Genomic DNA, 26,263 nt, shown 5'->3' with positions numbered 1-26,263 from the left:
TTGGCCTACAGAATAAAATTGAATACACTGAACTGTGCAAAACGATCAGAAAACGTATCACAGAAGAAATAAGAAAAATCAAATTGCATATTCATACAACAAACAATTGAAAACAACCGTAGTCTCATAAAAGCCAAACAGTAAAAGATGAACAGCAACAAACAGATGGTTGCAGTCAAACTACAAGACGGGACCATCACCAGAGATACATATGCTATAGCAAAAAGAGTAGAAGAATTTTACTCAATATTTTATCAGGATGATGAATTAAATGAAGTAAACAACTACGACACAGCTTAAGTACCACGGATTCTACCAGAAGAAGTTATGTGGAGCATCCAAAGCTTGCAAAATTGGAAAGCTGCAGGTGAGGATGGAGTTATAGCTGAACTTATAAAAACAGGTGGAGAAACAATCTACAAACTCTTAAGAAAACTATTTACTTTATGCCTGAAGAAAAATGATGTACCAACAACATGGAAGAAGGGTTACCCTAATTCTGATACATAAAAAAGGTGAGATAGAAGACTTGACGAACTACCGACCTATCAGTCTACTATCAGTGGTTTGCAAAAGTGTTTACAAAAATCTTAGCTCATTTGTGCGACTCTAGACTTAGCCAAAGGAACAAGCAGACTTTCGAAGGGACTTTAGTACAATGGACCATATTCAAGTTGTACAGCAGATTATTGAATTAACGGTGTAATGAATATCGATTACTACTATATCTTGGTTTTATTGACTATGAGAAAGCCTTTGATTCACTTAAAACTTGTGCAATACTTAAAGCATTACGAAACCAACAAGTGAAGGAGGAGCTATACATCAGGACCATCAAATCAGCATACATCAATGCACAGCAGCAAATCATTTCGATGGAAACATCTCTCTCTCTCTCTCTCTACTGTGGGAATACAGAGAGGTATAAGACACGGTGACACAATATCTCTAAACTTATTCCCAGCGTGCCTAGAAGAAATATTCAAACTTCTTGATTGGGAACGGAAAGGTCTGAAGATAAATGGAAGATATTTAAGCCATTTACGCTTTGTAGATGACATAGTTGTCTTTACTTCAACTGCGCATGAATTACAGACGCGTATCCATGAGCTCCAAATTGCTAGCAAAACAGCAGACCTAAAGATAAACCTAAATGAGACCCAAGTTATGTTCAATAGCTATGTCCAACCAGAAATAATAATCAATAATGAGTATAATAAAATAATAAAAAACCAGCATTGAACAAATACTTAGAACAACAGATATCAATGGAACAAAATATCATTGACGAAATTAAAAGGCGCACGTTGCTTGGGTGGAAAGCATTTGGAAAATTGCATTCAGTCTTTAAAAGCCAACTACAATTATGCCTGAAGAGAAAAACTTTTAACCAATGTATTCTTCCTATACTGACATATGGCTGTGAAACATGGAAACTGAATGCAAAGGAAATTCAAAAATTAAGAACAACACAATTTAGTATGGAAAGAAGTATGCTTGGTATCACAAGATTGGATCACAAAAGGAATACATGGATATGAAATTAAACCAAAGTCTCTGACATCAGAAGTGGCAATGGGCTGGGCATATTGCTCGAAGACAAGATCAACGATGGACAAAAGAAGTACTGGATTGGATTCCAGGAGAGGAAAACGACAACGACGCGACCTAAATCACGGTGGATTGATGATATCATCAGATTTGCAGAAGTGACATAGGAAAGGAGAGCCATGGACAGACAGTTTTGGAGTAATCTTGGAAAGGCCCTCATCCAGCAGTGGATCGACAATCGCTGATGATGATGACATGCTGCATATATTAATTTAACTGCACTCATTTCTTCCCACGAACTCTCCTTTAGGAAAATTAATGGAAATATTACGAATAAGCTGTATCTTAATATTCCACTTTGGCGAGTCCAGTACGGTACTGTCTACGACCATATGCAGGTAACAAAGCAAGTGATTTGATTCAAAGATTTTTTTTTTTTCCTTCAATTTTACTTTGGAAGATCAGCGCAGGCCAATCTTTAATAATAACATTTAAAAAATAAAATAAAATCATACTACCACTTAAGCTCGCCCCTAAGGCTTTTGTTGATATGACGTAACTGATGTGATATACTGGTGACCATAGCAAACAGAGCATATGCTTACTGAAAGCAGAAGCATACTGGCTGCGCTATCACATGGCGTACTCAAGCAGAAAGTATTGTTGTAATTGAAGTATACATTATTTTAGTCAAAACTTTTCGTATTATTATTATACAAAAGAAAACTGTTCTATGAAGTACTTTTTGTCATCATTCCATATTTTTACATAATCCGAAGCACGGAAAATAGTAGAACCTATTGCACAGCTATAGTAGCGTAAAGGTTATGTTCTTCTTTTCGAATAACTGCAGTATATTACTGGTCTTGTTGCACACTTGGTAAAGAAGGATGTTCCACAGAATTGAGATAGATTGAATGAAACAGGAGGACCAGCAGGTTCGGTAGGCTTTTATATGACATCACGTTATTATTGCTTAAGGGAGCCACGTGGGATAAACTGACAGCTCGCGGCTTTCAACCAATGATTTGTGTGTGTGTGTATATATATATATATATATATATATATATATATATATATAGATAGATAGATAGATAGATAGATAGAATATGAATTTCAAATGCTCTGACAGGTTCAAACCTCGAGAATGCTTAATCTGCTTAACTCAGTTTACAACTGCTGCTTTGTTCGCTGACATTTTTTTTTCTTCTTCCGAGTGTTCTGGATATTATTATTATTTCACACCTCCAGGGAGTCCAAAGATTCATTGAGGGAGGGCACCTGCTCTACAGCTCTATCTCAACCACTCAATCCACCAACTGACCACAACTACACCAACGCCATATACCGCCAACCACCCCCACTAGTATTTCCATAGACAACACAAACATCCATGCCCACGGCGGGATTCGAACTCGCAGTCTTTTGGTTGGAGAGCGGATACGCTAACCACTTCGCCAGCCAGGCTGGCCAAAACTCATCGAGGGAGGGCATCTGCTCTACAACTCTGCTTCCACCACTCACAATCCACCAACTGACCGCAACTACACCAACGCCATCTACCACCGACCACCCCATTAATATTTCCACAGACAATCATCCATGCCCACGGCCTCTTGACTGGAGAGCGGACACGCTAACCACTAGTTCTTTCCATATATTAATATGGAAAGAACTGATGCAATGCAGGAGCGAATTGCAGCTAGCATGAAGGTTTTCATTGAGACAAATTCTTACGAACATTTTAAACACAAGATAAAGAAAATATTCAGAACCGAAATTAAGATGGGCTGTTATGCTGCTGATTAACACCACGTTAAATTTTTTTCAGTCCCATCCAGCTCACTATGTTTGTGACAGTCCTTTTCATCTGAGAAAATGGTGAAAAATTGCATATTTTATTATTAAGATTAGGATAAGATATCAGGATGGACAAAAATGTAAAAAAAAAGTCGAGGTAGTCTTTACATTTTTCTGTAAAGGTTATGTTTAGCCTCTTCTGTACACAAAACATGAAGATATTCGTATAATTTCTAGTTATAGTAAAATTTTTCATGTTGTTAATCAAGGAGTTCTCCAAATAAAATTCGCTGAAATCCAAATTTCAGCGAGTTTTAATTACAATTATTTAAAATTGTCATCTCTTAACCAGAAGGAAAGTTAGAGCTATCATCATAGAGTATAAAATAAATGCTTGTTCGAATAATTCGCTAATTTAGCTGAATAGCAGGGGAAAAAAGTTGCATTAAATTGTGAGCAATGTTTGCTTTTTTTTTATTTCCTGCAAATTCCATACACTCAGCAATCTGTCTGAGAATTTAAAACCTTGCATTTATGGCTTCCTGCTGATTTGATCTTGTTCTTCGCTGCTGACATCATCGTAATGTCAACTCTGACAGGTCAACACACAATGGGGTGCTCAAAATCCAAAAGTTTAACGGATGTTATTTCTTCTGAATACTTGATGGAATTCTGAGTCATTGTGCCGTTGCGTTTCCCTATCACAAATACTGCATAATTCAAATGCTTAGTATTGGAATGGAGAAGGGCAGATTTATCGTAAATACCATTTAGCATTTTGTACCAGAGCTTTCGGCCTTTTATTAACCAATTAATTCTAATTAGTCCTAAAGGGGGTATTTGCACAGCTTGCAGATATTAGTAATTATGTCAACAAAGGAAATGGTTTTTCTGTCAATTAAATTTTATTTATTTGAATAGCAGAAATACTTTTAGTCCATGGAGAACGCTGGATGAGAATGGTTCTTTCAAAGAATTGAAATAGTTGAATTAAATAGGAGGAAGAGCAGTAGGAGGTTCGGTGAGGTTTCATATGATACCATTTGCGGTGCCTGAAGGAGTAATGTTGTGAAGGGGAGTTCCGAAATTTTTGCTAAGGAAGTTTGTAAACAGCTACTTTCGACCAATCTGAAACTTGAAGATTTGTCACACTTTTATTTTTTATGATTTTTTTTTTACTGATAAACAAAATATGTGAACAATAAGTATCAGAAATGGAAAACAGAGACTGTTTCAAAGATCACATACTGAAAGAATTAAATTAACGGGGGATGTTCAAAAATGACGGAATGAGACGACAATTGAATTATTTCTTTCTCGAATATGTCAATCCAAAACGTTGTCATTGAAAATAAATAAACAAACTCTCGACAGATAGGAATGAACGCCTTTAATTTTAATAAGCACCTCGTTTTATTTTTTATTTTTAATTTTATTTGATCGTGTTTAGCAACGTGTTTATTACTGGATCTGCAATTTATGGCAGCGATAAAACTCACCGACGATTAGATTGTTTAAAATGCAGTAAAAATGAATATGAAAATCCCACGTCTCTTACTAATGAAAACCACCGTCTTTTAACATCGACGTAACTTATTTGGATGAGGGAAACCGTAGCATGTATCGACTCCCTTTCCATCCGTGCGAGATCGAAAACCAGCTATTTGCTAATCCTACGATGGAATATTCTTAGGGTGGGTCACTCACAAGTTATGAAGTTTTAAACCGAAGTAGGTAAAGAACGGAAAAGTAAAGTGTCCAAGCGCCATTTTTTTATTATTATTTTATTTAATTGAAACAGTCTGTCATAAGCTAGTTCGTATGGATTACAACATCCAACTATTGAAAGAGGATATCAGTGGGCTCTTTGCCTCATGAACCCTACCAGAGTTCTGCAACTTCGTACGGAGAAATCGATTTACCTAAAATAAATCAAATGCTTGGGTTTACAACATGGATAGGAATCTTTTGCCTTCTACGTCTACACTGCGCAGGTAGAACCCTTTTTCTTTTTCTTCTTTCCTCCCCCCCTTTCTCCAGATAATGATGACATCACAACATTCTGCAAAGCAGAATATTGCAATTCGGTCAAATCAACTAGGCATCGTATATAAGCACAATATATAATATAATATCTGTTACTGCTGTCCCTGCCCGAAATGTCGTTTCATGAATGAAAAGCCCAAATAACCCGCAGGGCAAACCTTCTAGTGGAAGGGGGGGGGGGGTTTAGCGCATTGTCCTTTCGGTTGTTCTTTGCACTCATAGTTGTAGTGGAGTGTCAAATGCTTTATCATCTACGAAATTTATATACGGTATGACGTCAGTATGATATTACCAGGATACAACGCGAGCTCGTAGAACTCATTGCCTTTCTTTTCTGGTTTGCTATGACAAGCGACAAGATGGGAAATTTAATAACTTCTGTTTTAATTACATGAACATTAACACAATATGATGACTATAATCTCTTTAAGTGGTTATTAATTATCGTAGAGAACTAAAAGGATTAAATTACATAATTGCTTCATTTTCTCCCGGTTACTGTCATTCTTAAATCATTTTAAGGGAATTAAAAGGATTACACTTTTGGGGGTAGATTAGCTTTGGAAAAATACTCTTTAAAGGGACACGATGTAGATTATCCTCTTAACACCGAAAAAACAGCTGCGGAATTCTCTGCATGACTCGCCTGAAGTGCATTAACAAATGCTTAGCGCTGTAAGCAGCTGTTAGAAAGCCTTAGGATTGGTTCTTTTGTACTTACTATATACGACTTTGGGAGTACAATAAATTTATGACGGTTTTTAAATACAGATTAAAATATTAAAGAAAATCAACCAGTCAATGCATGCGCATTTAGCAAGAAAACTGAAATATTGTTTATACATGATACAAATTTTAGTTACGGCGTCGAAATTTGGTGCTGACGATTAGATTATGTTTCAAATCATTCAGGAGATTGAAACTTAAAAGTAGCTGAAATGTTAAAAATATAACTTTGCAATGATGGTCCGAAATTCTACTGCGTGTATTCATGTCCTTTTGTTGTCTAGGTGTACCGTATGATTCATACATAACGTTTTTTTTTTTTTTTTACATTTAAAATTATTATTTTTTAGCCAGAAGAAACAGAGTCGACGTCTTAAAACATGTAAAAATCTAATGTAATGTAAAAAAAAGGGATCTAACTTATTCGTGATGTTCATCTTTTATCAAAAATACTTATAGTGCTGAGAGCACTTTGCCCTTAAAATCATTAGGTGTTCACGTGATCAGACGTTAGCGTTCCCTACCGCAGTCACGACAAATGCTGATAAGTACCATGCACTGTGCTCTTTTTTTTTTTTTTTTTTTTTTTAATGCGGACTTTTCTGCAGTGTTTCCTTCGTTCTTTAACAGTTCTTCTGATGTTCTAAGAATGCAATATCGTTTTTTTTTTTTTTTTGTTATTGTTGTTTATTATTATTAGAACTACGGCTGAAAGCAACTAAAGTTATAGATACAGGGCCAGTATGTCTATTACTTGTTTCATTATCCTAACGGTTTGCCTGATTTAGAGATCGGAAAACCCTTCCACTTCCGTATGAGGACAACAAATAACACACCTTCAGTTGTTCAAAATTCTTTCAAAATGGTTAATTGCACCACGGACGAAATTCAAAATCCGGTTTTTCCGATTTTTGCTTGGGCAGTGCAGTAAAAATAGTTAGCTATTGGGATGGTGGAATTTCAACTATTAGTCGCTATCCGATACTGGCAGCGACTGTGGGAGGCTAATTTAAGAATATACCAATGCAGTTAAGATTATGTGACGAGTACATCATGTCTTAATTTGCATGTGTTCTCTGGTCTTCACAAACTTGCACGATCAAGTTTAAGCTGAGACTCGATGTTTTGGAGTGTCAGATGGAATTCGAAACTGGGTCTCAGAAAAAAAAAAAAAATTGCACCCCTTCGACTGTGCTATGGAAGGCATTGCAGCTCTATTTATTTATTTTAAAATATACTTTTATAGATTTAAAAAAAATGGGATTTTTACTAGCAACCTTGGGTACTTTTTAGTTGTAGGATTAATATATATATATAGATAGATATATATATATACACATTAATCAATACAACATATATTTTATATGTTGTATGAGTGATATTTCCCTCCTCTGAAAAACTCTTCAACCTGTCTATTTTCCTCACTTTAGTGTGAGTATATCTCAAAAACAGTCATGAAAGCTTGTTTTGATATACAGTATTCATGTGAGAGCCTCCGTAGTTGGCCATGCCCTTCGGATGAATTCAGACTTCTTTTCTCATAGGATTTATCTAAAAGTGAATTCGCCGATCTCACAAAAGTCGGTTTTATTTATTGTTTTTCCTGATACTTTTTTGTTCATTCCGACAAACACACAATATTTCAAATAATATAATAAGATTAAGTTTAAGCCGAAGGATACTTTCCCTTCCGAGAGCACTGTCTTTTTCAGAGGACCAAAGAGGAAGGATGGGATTTGAACCCGGAGTCAAATCCCATCTGATGAACATTTTATGAACTTTTTATACAAATGTGGTCTTCCCTCCCTCCCCCAAAAAATAAGGAAACTGGCATAATATAAACAGCCAACTCCACAAGAATAATGTATCAGGAATAATACCAGGAATAATACTAGAAGTCCAGAAGGAGATGGATGGGATCCTACGATAATGAAATGCTTCTCTTTTGAAGAAAATGACTACTTAAAAAGTGAACTTCGAGAATTATGCTAATACGAACAGAAATTATTTTCTGCTCAATATTGAAACGAATTGGCTCTAAGAGAAATGTTTCATCCAAAGGAACAGAGCAGTGAATGCAGTCTTGAATTTTGAGTTATCCAAAATTCGGAGATGTCAATTTGATTAATGACTTTTAGATTAAATTCATGTAGGTTATTGCAGTTATAACGGTGATATGGACTAAATGATGCTTGCGATTATCTTTAGATAAGAGATGAAATTCGTCGCCCGGTGTGAGATCACCTCCCTGCGTATTGGAGGTCTGAAGTGGCTGGAAAAAAAGTTAATTTTGATCTCTAAAGCAGGGTTTTCGGACTAAGTAAAAATGGTAAACTATTCTTAGTGTATATAACTATTATAAACCTATAGTACATCCATGTCTGAATGTACTATAAGTATATTAAAGAAACCATTCATGGGTGGGAGCCACACTAGAAAAGTATTTAGGGACCTCTGAGTTTAATTTTAGTGAAACAATTATATTAATACAAGTTAATCCAGGATAATTAAAAAAAGACTGGATCCATAACGATGTTATATAGCTGCCGTCGATTGTCTCAATCTCAACAAAAATGTCCCCTTTTATTTCACTGAAAACTCGGATATTTCCACTCATGAAAATGTACGTTCGAAAAACATTTTCGTTAATGGTGTGTGTCTCATGTCTACTAAGATTGGTAGATGTTGTGAGATGCATTTAGTTTTCGACTAACTAAATAATAACCTCTACTAAACAGGGCATGAGTTATACGTTATAATTTTATTATCTTCATTTTTGTTCTTCAAAAAAATTCTTAGAACACTAATTAAGAATAATGTTCACATTTTCAATTGCAAGATCAAAGTTCAATCCAGATATGATTAACAACCACACACCATCAGGTTCAAACTTCAACAATAATCAGATAGTGACCTATCAGTAGCCGCACACATAGCTTGGGGACCTTTGCGCGTGTTACTGACGTCAGTATAATTTTCTGTTGAAGCAAGAGGAGGAAAGCACGAGATTATGAAACACTTTCTTGATTGCAATGGCACCTGACTGCTGTTAACATAAAAGGAGCTGTTACATTAGTGATAACAACGGAGCACAGACTACTGGAACCAAATGTACGCTTTTTCTAAGCAATTGTTTCCCACGTCACGTGCGTACAGTGTGATTACAGAAGGAAAAATGGTTGCTTTAGATTAGGAAATATAGATCAGTGCACTATGATATTCAGTGCTGTTCATATGCTGAACCACGAAGAAACTTTTTTTCATATAAGAAAAAAATAATTCTCTGAGAGATAAAACGCGTTGCTCTCGACAGAACATATCTGTCTTGAGTGGGGAAGAACGGCGTTTCGACACCTCACCTGCATTTACTCTTTACCATTCTGCATTTACGTTGAATCGTCAAGTGACGCATTACCATATCCGGTGACTCTACGACCTTACAAAATTCATCGGAGGTCGGGCGTCGTACGGTTTCCCCCCAGGTCTGCGGCCGCTGCCAATTTTTACAGCCCAGAAATTTTGCTTGTCGAGCACAGTGGCGCTTGGCAGTGGCATCGTGCAACTTACGCCTCCACGAGTTCGCTAGGGTAGCCTACTCATAGCTCCATAGCAACCAAATAGCGATGTGGTGCCTCGTGCTCTGAACATTCCAGACCTAAATATAGTCTTTATAACACAGAAGTTTGGTGTAACCGTGTAGGGAAGGAACGAGATCAATAATGGCGATACTGTTGCCCTCTGTTATTATTAGTGGTGAAAATCACCGTTGTGAGAATTCCATATGCTCATTTCCCCCCTTTTGGAATAAATTTTTGTTCCCTTCGCTTTTCTCCCATCTGAAAAGTGGTATTCTGACTTTTCATCTTCATTTCAAATTTACCATTTCGTTCGTAATGTAAGATGATTGCTTTGAACGTTGGGTTGTTCTGGTAACTAATATATATATATATATATAAAACATTATTTTGCTCTTCATAAGCTGATATGAGACCCTGCTTTACTTCACACTTGGTGTGAAGTAAAAAAAAAAAAAAAAATCTGAACCCATCCTAAACTTTCCTTATCTAATCTTTGGCTGTTCACCTACTTATGTACTCTAGATTAACCTTTTCTGGGTAGGCTTGATACATGTACACACAGACGGAGCCAGCTTTTCTCCTCAAGGATGAGACACTTAATGTCGAGTTAGAACTCGGTGAAGGGAAAAGAAATGTATATATGACATCTTGCTTTCAGAAATTATTATTTCGGAAGTTCATCGTACATAACGAACCAAAATAATTTTAATTTCCAGGTATCAGATAACGTCAATTACTTGGGCATGTGGCGATTTTGTTTGAGTGCGAAGAATTCTTTAAGTGGAGTAGGAAAGCTTCCACTATATTGTCATCTAAAACCGTGAGTAAACATATCTCACTGGTATTTTCATAAAGTTAATAATAACTGCTTTAGTGTACACATGTCCTGCTAGACACTAAAAAAATATTAAAATAATGAACTTTAAAGCAATGTAACAACCGATTATAGCAATAACATCCGTGAAAACAATAGAAGCTTGTAAATATAGAAATGAAATTAAGATTTTGATGGTGCAGAAATCTTGAATGTACCTAGCAAAAAACAGTTGTCTAGACCTGGTACCTATCTCTGAACCTGACAAAATATAACCTCTAATTAAAAATAAAATTAAAATTATTTTGATATTAATAAAAAAATTAAAAATTGCAATTAAAAAATTACAATCTTACAACAAACATATAACTATTTGCTGAATGAGCAAATAATTAATAACAGGAAATTAATCGGTCTTTCCATGTTCAGGAGGATTCTCTTTTCCACGGATAGTTCCAATGTAAGATTATTCAAGGAATAAATTTAAAAAAATATTTCGCTCTTATATAAATTAACTGCATACAAGGTGTTATTTAAAAAAATAAAAAAATAAAAAAATCCAGAAGTTTTCCTTAATAATAGCCTCGTTTATTTTGCCAATCCATACTTCCGCTTCGAAACGGTTCACACGTGACCAGAGCAATCACGTCCTTAAATCCAGTGTTTTATACCCAGCAAACGTAGCTTGGATTTTATTTTTTTTAATCCCGATGACGTCATAAAACCGTCTTCCTATCTGGTGCCGATTTAAGTTTGAAAAATAAAGTCATAGGATGCCAAGATCTGTAGATTAAGAATGGGGGGGGGGGAATATTTGTACGGTTTGTAGTAAGGAATTTATGCACATGAAAGCAGAGTAGGCGGGAGTATTGTTATGGTAGAAACACCATCTCCAGTGGGCTATCCTGGGTATTTTTCGTTGCAATTTTTCATTAGATGTCACAGAAGTCTCAACAGAAATACACGAAGAGCCCTTGGAATTTATAATGTACAATTTCTCTAATGTATATAATTCATTTTTGAAAAATCAAATTAAAGCTGTAATCACTGTTTCTTCTACGAAACAAAGTTTAAGCATTTTGAAGATTTTTATAGCACTATTATTATTATTATTAAAAGTTTGCGGATTTTTGATGAAATGGAAATTTCACATGGTTATTCACTTCCCATTAGCGAGAGTAAATACATTGAAATATTAGTCAGTTACCCAATAAATTCTATAACCTACCTACAGCTAGCAGAGGATCTTTATCAGAATTACAATAATGCCATCTGGCTATCAGTTCGAAAAAAATTCGACAATCCATCATATGCTCACAATTTTGTATCTGTCTACATTTTTATAGGGAGCAATTATCATATACTGCCTGAATAATGCCTGTAGCACATTCCATCCGCCCTCCCAAACACACAATCATGAATGCTGCTGATAACCTCTCAATACAGAATACTTAATTTCCTCTTCATTGCTGCAAAGATTGTCATCTACAACTTTTGTCTAGAAAACTGCCATCTGTCAATCACCCACTCAGTACACCAAGCGAAATTTATGCAGGAAGAGCTGAGCAGCCAACAATTTCATCCACAGAACAAGGAACATCAGCTCATTTCAACAAAAAGTGAAAACTCAAGTTCCCGTCCTCTAGAATCCCAGGAGATGAATATGACCGTAGTGTCTCCTCCATAAACAAGAAAAATGCATCTTTCTTTCTAATATTGTCTCTATAAAATTTTAGTATATATATTTAAACTGAAAATATTTTGTTGAGGCTGTTCAAAGTTTATTACTGAAGCACATATATGGAGTTAAGTGCGTTAAGCAGCTTAAGTTTAATGGAAATGAACAGGGAATGAATTAAATGTCAGTTCAACGACTCCAATATTTCGCAATATATCTTTGTGAGTGTCAGTTCGCTAGAAAAATAATATCTGAACAGCTTTCCAACCCATTATCAAACTTATTTCCATCTGCTGTTTCAAAATGTGTCCTCCTTTCATTTCTAGGTATTACAAATTTATTTTCACCTTCAGGTTACCTCTTATGGACAGACTGGAAGATCTGGCATCATTGGTCTATGGAACATAAAGTATACAACTGCTGCAACAACTATGTTGCAGATCTAGTAGACCAAAAGAACTACTATGCTTTGTAGGGACGAGTCGAAATTTTTTTTTTTTTTTTTTTTTTTTAATCTGGTCGCTTTATGGAATGCTACGATATGTAGGAAATGAACTGAGACCACTCATTTGGTTGTTATATATATCCATTGGGGGCGTCTGTTGTCTTTTCGAGTAACTGTTTCCAGTTTGTTTTTCCAGTGTGCACATCAGTTTTATGTTGTGTCCGCATTTCGTATCTACGACTTTATTTTTTGGAAACTTCTAACATGGACTTTTTCTCCCCTTAATAAGGCTAAAACATAAATTAAATCGTGTTTGAAATAAATTTTTATTGGGAGGAAAGTGTGGAGGGGGATGTCACATATCGCTCTACATGTTTTTTGCTAAATATTGATCCAACTTATGCATTTTGCAATGTTAACATCATGCAGTACTCAAGACCTTGATATGTTAAGATATACATATCGTGGACGTCGCCAAAAGCAAAAGGAATTAGCCAATTACTGAATTTGCTTTGGAATATCAACACAAAGTTCGATTTGGGTTACGAGGGGGCTACCCCTACCTTCCCCCTAATTATTATGTTATATTAAGATATAAACAACTTACTATGATGCAAGAAAAACTAAATAACTGGGAGGAAATTGATATAATGTAAGCCTATTTACTTGAAACAGTCTTTTGCATATTTGTAACAAGGAGCAGCGCTTTATTTTTTTAAAGTAAAATATTGCATTTTACGTGAAATGGATTTGAAGTTTACACCTATGGTATTTTTTATTCATATCCTATTCTTTATCTGTTTAATCACAAATATAGATTTCCAATTAAACAGGCAAAAGAGGAAAACAGTTTTTCTTTAGTTGTTTCTTATCAAGCTAAATATTTTAAATGGTTGAAAAATTTATTAAAACAAATAAAATAAAATTATACCTTTTTTACGTACATTAAATTTGTATGATTTCCTCCAATGTTATATCTTATATCTCCAGTGTTATATATCTAAGAAAATTTCCTTATATTCTCCTCTCCACACGTATTCATTCAACGAGGAAAAAATGAACAGTTGAAATTTTATAATTCGCAGTGTAGCGAATATTGCTTCTAGTAATCTGCATGTAAAGTAATTTAGTCGAAGGCTATTCTTATTATAAAGGAATATCAGAAGTAAACAATTCAGAGGAAATTGCACCTTTGCAGGGAGGTTTCATTTTACCCACTTGAATAATCTAAATGCGACGAGTAATACAATGTATTGATTTCTAGTTCTTGGCAGTTTGCCAGAAATCAAGAGTCCTTTAAAATCTTCCTCCTCCATAAAAATATTTTTTACTCTTTACTTGCAAATCAATCCCTGGTTTACAACCCAAAGTTCAGAATGTCTCATTCTAATTTTATTTGGTTCATGGTTGTGACATCCATTCTTATCGAGGTTAAATGCGAGCATAGAACTCGGATTCGATTTTCTTTCATTAAATTCCTTTTCTCATAGTTGGTTGGAAAGTCGTTTTCTTAGTCAAATAATGCAGCAATAAATCACTACAGACGCAATTCAATTTTATTCGTTCCTTTCCTCATTTTAAGACTTGCATCATTCGCATTCATTTTCTTAAGTTCGAATTTCCACTTTTCAGTACTGGAGGGGAAAATGGAGTCAGTAAATAATAACAGACACAGGATTAACTGAAACGTTTCAGAAATGTTTCAAATATTTCGGTTCAGAAATTAGTTGAAATTTAAGTTTGTTTGTTTGTTTGTTTTTAACAACAACAAAAAAAAAAAAAAACTATACTAACAGTTAAATAACCTATGGGATGAGATTACGGACAGTAGGCACGGTGGAAAGAGACTCAAACGTTTCTGGACACTGATTCTGAATCAGTATAAATTATAATATAATTTATACAGTACTGTATGCAGAAGTTGCTCGAAGCTATATTATCCATGAGGTATTTCAGAATTTATACTTCTAGCAAATTTGGTAGCATAATTTGGCGCTACAAAAGCTGGTCTTTATTTGCATTTGCCTACTACAGAAAAGATCCCAATTTAAAGAATACCAACCTGCAATTTAGGAATATAACGAATATTTTTTTCTCTTTATTTTTAAATAGAGACTCCAATTCTTAAAGATGACGGTAGTTATTTGAGTTTCATATCAGTTTCAGATGTACTGAATCTTTATGTTGCTACAAAAAAGACGTTACAAAAACTACGAACTGATCGATTTACTAATTATTAATTTGAAGTATTCCACGAGATTGTCTTATACTAATTCTGCTTCGTGATGGCGATTTTTGATGTTGATGAATTACCCTGTATATGGAATATTGGACTGAGTGACCTGAACTGTCGCCCTGGTAGGTGACGTGGTGAATAGCCTGTTTCGCAACTAACATTGCAGGTTCGAATCTCACTGTGACGCCGATATTTGTTTTCAGGGTGGTATATGATTTTAAATGGCTGACATGAGATCAACTACCCTGATTAGAGAAGCTCACCCTGATTACCTGATTAATTTCCAACTCATTGGGACGATTTTATTCTATATTTTATTCTAACTCTGTACAAATTCTCTATACATATGAAAAGAGTAACACCAGGAGCACAGTCATCCATCCAAATTTTAGCATTGAGATGATTCGGTATTTTTTTTTTTAAATGTGAACCCCACCGACGAAAGGGTGTTAGCTTATACTATAGTAGCTTGACTGGTAAATGTTCTAGAGTTCAGACAATGGTACTTTTTCCCCAATCCGTCCCAATAAGTTGGGTAGTGGTCTCAGACGAGGCAATGAAATTATTCTACCGGGATGGAAAGCGAGCTGACAGCATTTGTTAATAGAAATTAAATCTTTCCCTAGTAACGTGTCAGATTATAATTTGTTATAAGCTTCTTTATGCTATGATTTTTCTGCCAATGCTTAGAGCGAAGGAGAATGCGACGCTTGAAGCATGATTAAAATAATAGTAGCAGAAGGGTACGACTAAAAAAAACTAATTTTTCATAGAACACAAGATCCACCTAAAAATTAATTTTTTCAGAAAAGAGTGGAAGAGGTGTACAGAGAAAGAAAGAGAAAAAGCAAGAAGCCAAGAGAGTTGTGGCACAGGCGAAGGCCATGGTATATCAAGATCTGTATGATCAATAAGAAACAAAGGAAGGACATAGAAAAAATTACCAACTAGCGAAATGTAGAAATAAAGTAGCAAAGGATATCTTACATGTGAGGCAGATCAAAGACGCTGAAGGAAGAGTATTATGGAGGAATGTGTACATAAGAAACAGATGGAGAATATACTTTGAGGGATTTTTGAATGAGGAAAATGCAAGGACTCACAGAGAAGATGGGCAGCCTTCTGAGGGGATGGTGCAGAACATCAGTAGAGTGGAAGTGACAGAAGCCATGAAGAGGATGAGGAATGGAAAATCGGTGGGCCCCGACAGGATTCCAGTGGAGGAAGGCACTAGGGGAAGAGGGAATTGACCTTCTGTGGGACCTGTTCATAAAAGTTTGCCAACAGGAAAATATACCCGAGGAATGGAGGGAGAATACTCTTGTCCCCATCTACAAGGCTAAAGGGGATGCACAAGACAAATTACAGAGGAATAAAGTTGATGTCCCACACAATGAAAATCATAGAAAGGGTTCTTGATGGAATATTGAGGAAGAATGTGGAGATTGCAAAGGAACAATTTGGCTTCATGCCTGGTAGATCAACAACAGATGCTATCTTTGGGTTACGGCAGATGATGGAAAAGTTTCGAGAGAAACAACGGGAGCTACATCTGGCATTTATAGATCTGGAGAAAGCATACGATAGAGTGCCAAGGCAAGAAATCTGGAGGTGTCTGAGGGAGAAGAAGGTTCCGGAGAAATATGTCAGGTTGGTGCCGGAGATGTACAGAAATGTGAAGACAAGTGTTCGGACCTGTCTAGGACAGACAGAAAGTTTTCAAGTAACAGTTGGCTTTCATCAAGGGTCAGCATTAAGTCCGTTTCTGTTTAATATTGTGATGGAGGTGGTGAGAGAAGATGCGCCTTGGACAATGTTGTATGCAGATGACATCTTGCTGTGTGCAGATTCAATAGAAGAAGCGGGAACTAAACTGGAAAGATGGAGAAAAGTACTGGAAGAGAGAGGTATGAGACTGAGCAGAAGTAAGACAGAGTATATGTGTTGCACAGTGGGCGGCGGCCAGGAGACAGATCTGGAGCTGGAAGGAAATGTCTTCAGGAAGGTGAGGGACTTTAGATACTTAGGTTCAACAGTGGAAGAAGATGGAGGAGCTGAGAAGGAAGTGGGATGCAGGATACAAGCGGGTTGGAGGAACTGGAGGGAGATGCCTGGAGTGTTATGCGATAAGAAGATGCCGATCAATCTGAAAGGCAAAATCTATAGGACAGTAGTGAGGCCAGCTATGACATATGCTATAGAAACTGTGGCCCTGAGGAGAAATAACATCAGCAGGATGGAAGTAGCAGAGATGAGAATGCTTAGGTGGGATGTGCGGTGTGACCAGAAAAGATCGTTTGAGAAATGACTATGTGAGGGGGAACAGTGAAAGTTACGAACTTGGAGCGAAGATACAGGAGGCAAGGTTGAGATGGCTTGGTCATGTGATGAAGAGGGAGGACGAATATGTGGGAGAATTATTCTATACATTACTAATAATGTGCTGTAATTGATTAAGATTATTTTTCATGCATTTCGGCAAATTGAAAATTTCTATTCTTTTTCATCATTTGAAACCTTATTCTAGAGATCAGTTTTCAATACGATACACCAGACAATGTAAAACTACCACCTTAAAACTTTCACTGCTGTCCGAGCCATTCGGATTCAAAAGCAAACTGTTGGAAGCAAGATTATTTACTCTGAAATCCTGTTGATTTAAAGTCTAAGATGATTTGGTGTATTTCCAATTAGGTAAACATGTCGGATCGCGATGAAAATTGCATTTCACAACTGCCATTATGAGAATGAATTCAATCAGGGAAAGTTAAAATGTATAATCATCAATGTATTCACACAAAAACTTTCTTAATCCATCACCATAGGAAAATAAAATCCATTGTCTCATACTCTTTCCCTACTGGGCAATATTTGATGCGATATTTTCCTTATTTTAGTATTTAAAACAATCGTTCGGTACATATACACGAGCAACCAGATGGTAATTAAGGAGGCGAAAAGCAAATTTATAGGCACCCAAGGGGGGGGGGGGGGAGAAGAGTGGCAAGGGTTCGATTCCACCAGAAAAACTTAGCGTGTGCATGCATCTTTTAATGCTTTAACTGTAACGACTCAAGTTTGCTATTTATGTTGGGGACTAATACTTTTTGTACTTCAAATGGGTCTTTTCATTGAACATATCCTATATCTAACCTATATTTATTAACTTAAATATAAATTTTAATTAGTACTTTGATTCACCAATTAACTATATTAAATGAACAGGCAAATCCAGTATAATATTCGCATTAATTATAGGTAATATCACTTGCATTACCACGAACAAATTATATAGCGATGCGTAAATTTAATAGGCGACTAAGTTAAATCATAAAATTTATTTTCTTAATTAAAATTAAATCTACTTAAAATTTTATTCTTGAATATGAAGAGATCATAATAAACAATTAGAAACAAAAACATTTCGAATAAAGATAATTTTTTTAAGTCGTTGATTGCAAAGACATTCAAAAATCGAATATTCAGTCGTTCAGATAAATATATATCACCCAAATAAATACGTTCACAGAGGTGATGAAATATATATTACTGATAAATATGTAGTACTTGAAGCACTCGACCATATTTCAGAAGTGGTCATGCGGCTTTTTTACTTCATACGCCCTATTACGATCTTTGAGGAGTTAATTGGCTTCCACCCAAAAATACTAATTAATGCAGTGATCGAAATGGTTTACATGTAGGTGTATTTTCTTTAGCTGTTTTCATGGTATGAATATGAAATCTGCAGATCAGGAAGATATTTAATCAGGTACACTGTCATATGTAGGAGGCGCACACGTGATGCAGGAAATAAGATTGTCTTTCGAAAGTAATTCAGAAAGTATGTAAATAAGCTATAAACAATATCTCTTAAGGATTCGCATTGGTGTTAAATTACAACCGAAATGTTTTTTCTTTAACCTAAAATATTTGAAGGAACATGCGCAAAAAAAAAAAAAAAAAAACTTGATATTTGTTCAGTCCCACCTTTTTACTATTTCCAGTATTTTAAACAAATTATCACGTGTAATGCTCTATGATACATCAGTCGATATATTCCTAAAGATCCACGTTAATTGGCAATATTTGATCTGACCCCTGCCCTAACATGGAGCGGACTGCAGTAGCATGTCGCGTCTACCCTTTTTCCTCTCTACGCAGTTGAACCGCATCTGTCTGGAAAGGCAATATGGGTCAGTGGGTTCATTAGCTTTATAGGGAGAGAGAGATGGCCTGTGATGGGAAAGTTAACGGCATCCATCATTCTTGTCACGAGGTTGCTCAAAAACCGGCTTGAAACGCAACTGCGTGTGAATATTTTAAATTCCTTTAGTGGAAAAAGCGTTGCGCCCAGTTCCCCGCTAACATATTTGAAGAGAGCACCAGACATACGACTTACCTGCATAAGCGGAAGGTCGTGTAAGTTGGACACCATTTTTGCTATCCTTGCTTTTGGTAGGTCACCGAGGCGTTTCACTTCAATCTCTACCTTTGCTTTTTCGGTATCTGTGCTCAGGTCGACGATATGGACAACGTTAAATTCCACACAACTTCTTAAACTGTATGAAGCGACTCTGTTTTTGCGTTTCTGCAGAGAACTTGGAATGAGGGGGAAAGGCCACGAGTCGCGATCATCGGAAAGAGAGAGCAAGACAAGATTTTGTTACATAGATCGCTAGCTCGCGCACTGACGTCACTGCACCGGTCTCATGCGCCACTCGAGAAATACCCAATAAAGACGGCTCCAGAAGCTCGAATCTTGTGTCGTTCTACGTTAGCAGGAGTTCACCGTGGTAACTATAGCAACGCAGACGTGACGTCAGAGAGTACGGGGATGGCTTCAATGGAGAAAATAGAAAGAATACGCAGTAGTAAAGAGATGACAAAAACTACGAATAACGCATAGCTCGAACATTTCACAATCTATTCAGGTGCACACTCCGGGTGACTAATGAATAAAGAAGACCTGAAAGAGAATGAAACGACATGGCTACATGTTATCAGTGCTGCAATATCGATACCTGCTCATTGCTATAGTGTCCAAGGATCAATATTTATTCAATTTTTAATACTTCAGTATTGGTTGTATGTTGCAATACAGCGTGTAGCTGGATAGCACGCTTTAGCGTAGTAATACAAGGTGATAATTTCCACATCGATAGTTTTCTTACATGTGCCTAGCAGTCTTTCGCAATCCTTAAAAATACCACTATCGAATTCAGAAACATGGTCGAACTAGACTTGAACTGCTTTCTGAAGTGTGTAAATCTGTCTAATTATAATGAAATAAAAATATTTCGATAATTTTTAGGTGAAAAAAAAAAAGACATATGTAAGCTCCATGCTAACATTCATCGCTGGGATGGGAAAGTTGGAAATGAATTGTTTATTATTTCATAACTAAGAAGGTTTTCTAATAAAGTGTGCAGGAAGAAATAGGAAATTCGACAAAATAATGTCGTTTAAGTTATTTTTCCAAGGAAAGTTGGCTTTTACCAAGTTAACGACAGTCTAAGAACGTTAGGTAACAGCATTTAAGTCCTAACCCAGAACCGAATCTTTTGACCCAGTTTCTCATTCGCATCTCAACATATTTATGAAGGCTCGTGTCTGCATTTACGCTAATCTTTCTATGAGCACGTTCTGTTCTGCTTTATGGCACGTTGTGATGACCATGTTTTAATAAATATGATCGATAACATGACACTTTCGCATTTGAGAGTTCAATGAGGCGATGCTCCAAAGAGATAATGCTCCTTCTCAAAAGCAAGCCTCGTTTCAGAAGTGCTCATAATACTTGAGTTAGTAAACATTTTACAGCAAAAGGCGACATTATTTGGGATAACTACAAAATGGACATTTTTGAAAGCTTCTCTGCGATAAGGTCCAAGGTAAACGAGAATTAGAACAAGATCTGAACACCGAATTTTTTTCTCGTAGCAAGTTATTCCAGTTTCGAAATTCTATTTAAAGAAATTATGTAATGTATTACTACATGGTATATGTAAATAACTGTCGGGCCATTGTACGCGAAACAGAAACAGTGCAGAATATTTGTATATGGCACATTCCATCTACAAGAAAAATATCTCAAAATATTGAGGTTCAACAAAAGATTGATATCATTATTCAAAATAGGCAAGCTTTTGATTGTACCTATTACTAGAGATCCACATTAAGGAAGTTACATGATCCTCGGTGGCTGACGAAACACTGATTGAATCGAAGGACTGATTCAGTTCATTCCTGATTTCGCTCAATAGTTTTACCTTTAATTAAAACTTCTTCGGTGAGAACCAAAGTCTAAACATGTGGTGTTACTTGTTTCCAGAATGGAAATACCATCATGAAACTAATATCGGTATGCGAAACAGCTCCTGTTTGAGAGTCCTTACTTTAGGCTCTTCATTTTCAGAACTTACATTGTGCAATTCTTAATAAAATTTTTCGGCAGAATTCTGTGGACTACTCTGACAATCCACTAGCCAAGTCTTAAACGTTTCAAAACGCTCAAATTCATCATAAGACTTGAGTCCTAGTGCAACGGTTGAAATGACGCATACAAGGAAGTGGTTTCCCAACATTATAAAACGGCGCCACCTGTCATAGGCGCATTTTCATTATCTCATACCTCATGTTAGAAATATGTTCACTCTTTCTTTACCTTAAATAATTTTCATAACTTTCATAATATACTGTATTTCTTTACAGTTAATAAACTAATATATTTAAGTCTAAAATTTTGCAATTACGTACAAAGAAAAATGCAAAAAAAAAAAATTAATACTCCTATTTCGAGTGATATAATAATAAAACCAATTACATTTTGACGAAATTAAAAATATATTAAGATTTAGTATGATTTATTGACACGAAACTTTTTCAGTTTCTGCAACTTCATTCGGTTTTATAACTCATGTGATTAACCTCAATCGAATTTATTAAAAATAATAAATTCAGAACAGGAAATGTAGCATTTATACTGTGATTTGTATTAACTTGCTGTATAAATACTGCTTCCAAGTAGAAGCGGTTACCCTATCGTTACTGGAATTTAGTCTTGGTTGTTGTTGTTTTTTTTAATATGATCAACAAAATTTTAACTGATAAAATAAGATTTTTAATTAAATCCTATAAAATTTATATTACCAATCATTAATTTATTTTTATTAATATTAATAATAATAATTTATTTCATTAACATAAATAAGTTTTACATAAGCATACTTCTAATATGTTGACATTTCGTGGGTGAGATGGTCAGAAAAAAAAATATAATAAATTATAATTATATATATAATTTATATATAATTATATAAATTATACTATAATAAATAATAATAAATAAGTAATAACACCGGCGTCACCACATACCATAATGCACCCCAACCTCTGAAGTAATTTATAACTTGCGATTTGTAGCACTTCATGCAGTAATACAGTTAGATTTCGCATGTATATTCTCATGTAGACAACAATGGTCTACAAATAATATCACTGACACTGGTATAGTTCGCCCACCATTTCTAGATCCCTTGTTGGATTTGTGCCAAGAATAGTCGATTCATGCTGAAGGGGAGAAAGAAATGAAGGATGTACGAATTGGTCGCCAACATGCGAAATCACGTGCTTTCTTGTCTGTCGCTGTACTAGTACTAGCTTGATTTTTGTTGTTCTCTTTTTGCATTATTTTTTTATTATTAATTTGTATGATGGATCCAGTACAGTCAACAAGTTCTATTGTTACACGTTTCAGTAGCTCTTGCAAAAGAATATTGAATAATGTGCTGACATTCTGCGAAAAAGAATCGTCAGAAGGCCGTCTTCTTGTTCCCCTTTCTCAAGTCATAAAACGTGCAAGTGCAATTGCGGGCGTATCGGGGTCGACTGTTAAAAGAATTCGTAGGGAATCAAAAGGTAAGCCAAAATTTAAATCTCCTAAAAAAAAAAAAAAAAGCGCCAGAGTAAAACCATCGAAACCGTAGCTTTGAATGATTTTGATGTAGACGTTATAAGAAGAGCTATTCACGAATTTTACGTATTCGAGAAAAGAGTGCCAACTGTTCCGAAATTGATTCCTGTGCTTAAAGAAAAAATTAATTTTCCTTGGAAAAGAGAAACTTTAAGGAAAATACTTCATGAAATCGGATTTTGTTTTAAAAAGTCCCAGAATAAAAGGAAACTTATCATGGAGCGAAGTGACATTGTTTTATGTAGAACGTAGTATTGCACGTATTAACACTCTACGTACATTTTTCCAACTGTTATACAAGCAAAATAGTTACACTTTAAAAACAACAATGTTCGTAAAAGAAAAGCTAAATTTTCCGACCTGTAATAATAAACAAACTCAGTTTGTTTATTATTACCTCCCAGAAGACAGACTGATTACCCTATTATCGGAATGGATTCTCCTTTTTCTGACATGCGCAGTAGTTTCGAGGGACCTCAAATCGGTGGGCGAACTATACTAAAACATTACTTTGCACTCTCTAAGGCAGTGTTTCTCAAACTGTTCTGGCAGCGTCCCACTTGGACAAAATGGTATAACCCACTACCCCCGATGCCCAACCCTTTACCGATAAGTCACATTTTTACCACCAGAGGTGAGCCTTCATATGCCGCACTAAGGCAAAATTATGGATTAGTTGTCGTAACATACGCAACCTTAATATCCTTCAGTGGAAAGTTAAATCAGAGGAAATTAGGATAGGAATGGCATTATTATGAATTATACCAAAAAAGTGTAAAGTATTTAATAAAAGTGTAAAGTATTTAATCGTTTATTCGAATTCAAGCATTCAATCAAGAAATTGTATAAAACAAGTACAAGATATGTTAACGTATGAAATATATTTACTAACACGTGGGTAGCGAGGTTTATTCGGCGCGGTGGGGACAGTTGCTGCACTTGTGTAACCCTATCGCTCGCGTGTTGAGATATGCTGCAGGCGGCCAAACATAGGCATATTTCTATATTGAAACTAAACAAAATGTAAAAGAACTTTAATATATTGTATTATATTTATTTACTGATAAAATTCTCTCGCAGCCTCTGAGAAAGGCATTCCTCACAGTGCGTAAAAGATAACGATAGGTAGAGTGACGTCAAGGAGGGAATAATTTTTTCTTGCCCTTTGAAACCGATTCTGAGTTACTAGCGTCAGGCATTTCCGAGAGATTTTTCTTCTAGAATTAACTCTACCTGAAATACACGTGCAATTGTCCATACAACACATGGGCGCCTTATGGGTTTACATGGCATATGCTTTGGCACCTACATAGCAATTAAGGACTTCTTCCGTTATTTTTCACTGGCTGACATTCGTAGACGGAAGGTCACCGTACCCTGCAATGACCCATTATAAAATAAGAGTACGGTGGTAGGGGTGGAACAGCAGCTGGACTCACTTTGGGTTCACAGCTGCCATACCTCCGTGTCTCCGGCGACTTCCTTTTCCTTTGTTTCCAAAGACAAAGCAATCAGCATACAATGAGGCCTACAAAACAACTGTCGCCAGCTAGCATCCTAATTTAAATATCACTTGAATTATCTCGTAGCATTTTTTAAAAAACAAATATTTTGCGTTCAACTTTAAACGCTTGGTGTTTATGTCTATTTTGTGTGATACTTTAAAAATCTTGTTTTAAATTTAATCTCGAAACATTTTATGGTAATTTTACGATGAATTAAAATTATTGAAATATTATAATGATAATATAATATTTGGTCTTTAGAGCAAGGTTGCTGCTCTAAAGACCAAACATGACGCGTTTATAAGCTACTTCAAACTTTTAATAAACAAGATGGGGGTTTATAAAGCAAAGAAAACGATTCTTTGGGAACATCTCAAGGCCATTATTGTCCATGTTTCGTCCTTCTGACATGATTATACTATCATTGTTTCAAGTTTTCTTTACCCAGTTCCGTTATTAAGCCACACAGCGACAAGACTGGAAACATCCGATTTTTTTTAAATTTCTCATTATGTTTACTTCCATTTGTATCTGCCATTAAAATGTCGGGTGTTCTTATTATGCTTGCCCTCTGTAGTTATTATGCAAATTGATCACAAAATATTAATGAACTGTAAAAAAAAGATCATAACAAAATTTTGTTTAATTAAACGCGCACTCACACACACGAGGTGGCCATAGTTAACACGTTCATTGCCAATCACGCGATATCGCGCGATGCGAGTTCTCACCAAACGGCCGATCACGCGTTATCGCGTTGACGTCGCTAACTAAATAAAAATATAAAAAAAATTTGGCCACCACACGAAATTCCAATTTTCAGCTTGGCAATGAAAGTGTTAAAGAAGAGGTGTTCAGAGCCCTGTAGCGAAAAATGTATTGGACGAAATTCAACCAGAACTTTGTGTAAGTACACTCGGGAACATGGGATTTAGATTTACAGGGGAAAGAAAAAAAAGTACAAAATTCAGTCACCAGCGGACAACTGGCGCTAGAATCGTGTGATATTTGCATCATCTCACTGTTTCTACTGACCAGTTGGCGAATATAAGGAAGACCGAAACGGATTAACGTCATTGTGATAAGACTAAATTGCTATGGATCTCACCTCACCTGAACGTGCGTTGGTAGTCAAGCTATACTATCAACAATGCGGTAATGCTAATGCAGCCTTCGAGAACTCCGGCATTTGAAGGATAGGAGAAAAGGTCCAATGACAATAACAAATCTTAGAAATATTATATTACCATTTGAAAATAGCGGATTTTAGCAGTGAGGCCAAGACGAGGGCCTCACTGCTAAACTTGAAACAATGGATTATTTCTCAACAAGTTGACTAGACGAAGTTGCAACTGCCGTCGAGGGTCCAGCAGTGATTGGACAACACGACGGCAACTGGATATGAACTACTCAACTGTCTGAAAAATTTTGCATCAGATGCTAAGGATTTTCCCCTACAAGATCTCCCATACTCAAACTTTGCTTCATGGTGATGCGAAAGCTCGACTGCAGTTGTCCTGACGTTCTTAGCTCGAATGGAGGTGGATGATACATGGCCGTGAAAGATCGTGTGGAGTGACGAGGCACATTTTTATCTGAAAAGTAGTGTTTAACTAACACAAATGCTGCATTTGAGCTGCGAGTAACCTTCATGTGTTCCATGGCCCCTTTACAATCACCGAAAGTCGCAGTTGGTGTGGTTTCATCGCATTGTTTATTATCGGTGAGTACTTTACCGAAGAACTTCGCCCGACAGTACCAGTGACTTGTACGGTGTCTGCTGTTAAGTATCGAGAAATATTGCGCAACTTTGTTGTTCTCCATCTGCAGCAGCAAAAATGCCTTGACTCTATCATATTCATGCAGGATGGAGCACCACCTCACATTGAACTGCCAGCACAGCGAATGT

At 36.0% G+C, this 26,263-nt stretch overlaps 2 protein-coding genes across 2 annotated transcripts in view; one reads left to right on the top strand and one right to left on the bottom strand.

Moving 5' to 3' along the window:
- The window catches only part of LOC150104360 (terminal nucleotidyltransferase 5C-like), a 42,914-nt gene extending 23,385 nt beyond the window's left edge, over window positions 1-19,529 (bottom strand). Inside the window, exon 1 of the mRNA XM_090396315.1 lies at window positions 19,277-19,529. Coding sequence (XP_090252441.1) covers window positions 19,277-19,312 — 36 coding nt within the window. The 5' untranslated portion in view covers window positions 19,313-19,529. The remainder of the gene's footprint in view (window positions 1-19,276) is intronic.
- LOC150104358 (intermembrane lipid transfer protein VPS13A-like) overlaps window positions 1-26,263 on the top strand; it is a 2,072,875-nt gene that overhangs the window by 98,346 nt on the left and 1,948,266 nt on the right. The window lies entirely within an intron of this gene.

This window comes from Typopeltis vanoorti, chromosome 8 (assembly GCF_054136105.1).
Source record: "Typopeltis vanoorti isolate ZY-2024b chromosome 8, IOZ_Tvanoo_1.0, whole genome shotgun sequence".
In the NCBI taxonomy this organism is placed as follows: domain Eukaryota; kingdom Metazoa; phylum Arthropoda; class Arachnida; order Uropygi; family Thelyphonidae; genus Typopeltis; species Typopeltis vanoorti.
The sequence above is the reverse complement of the archived record's forward strand: the minus strand, read 5'-3'. Positions and strand labels throughout refer to the sequence as shown.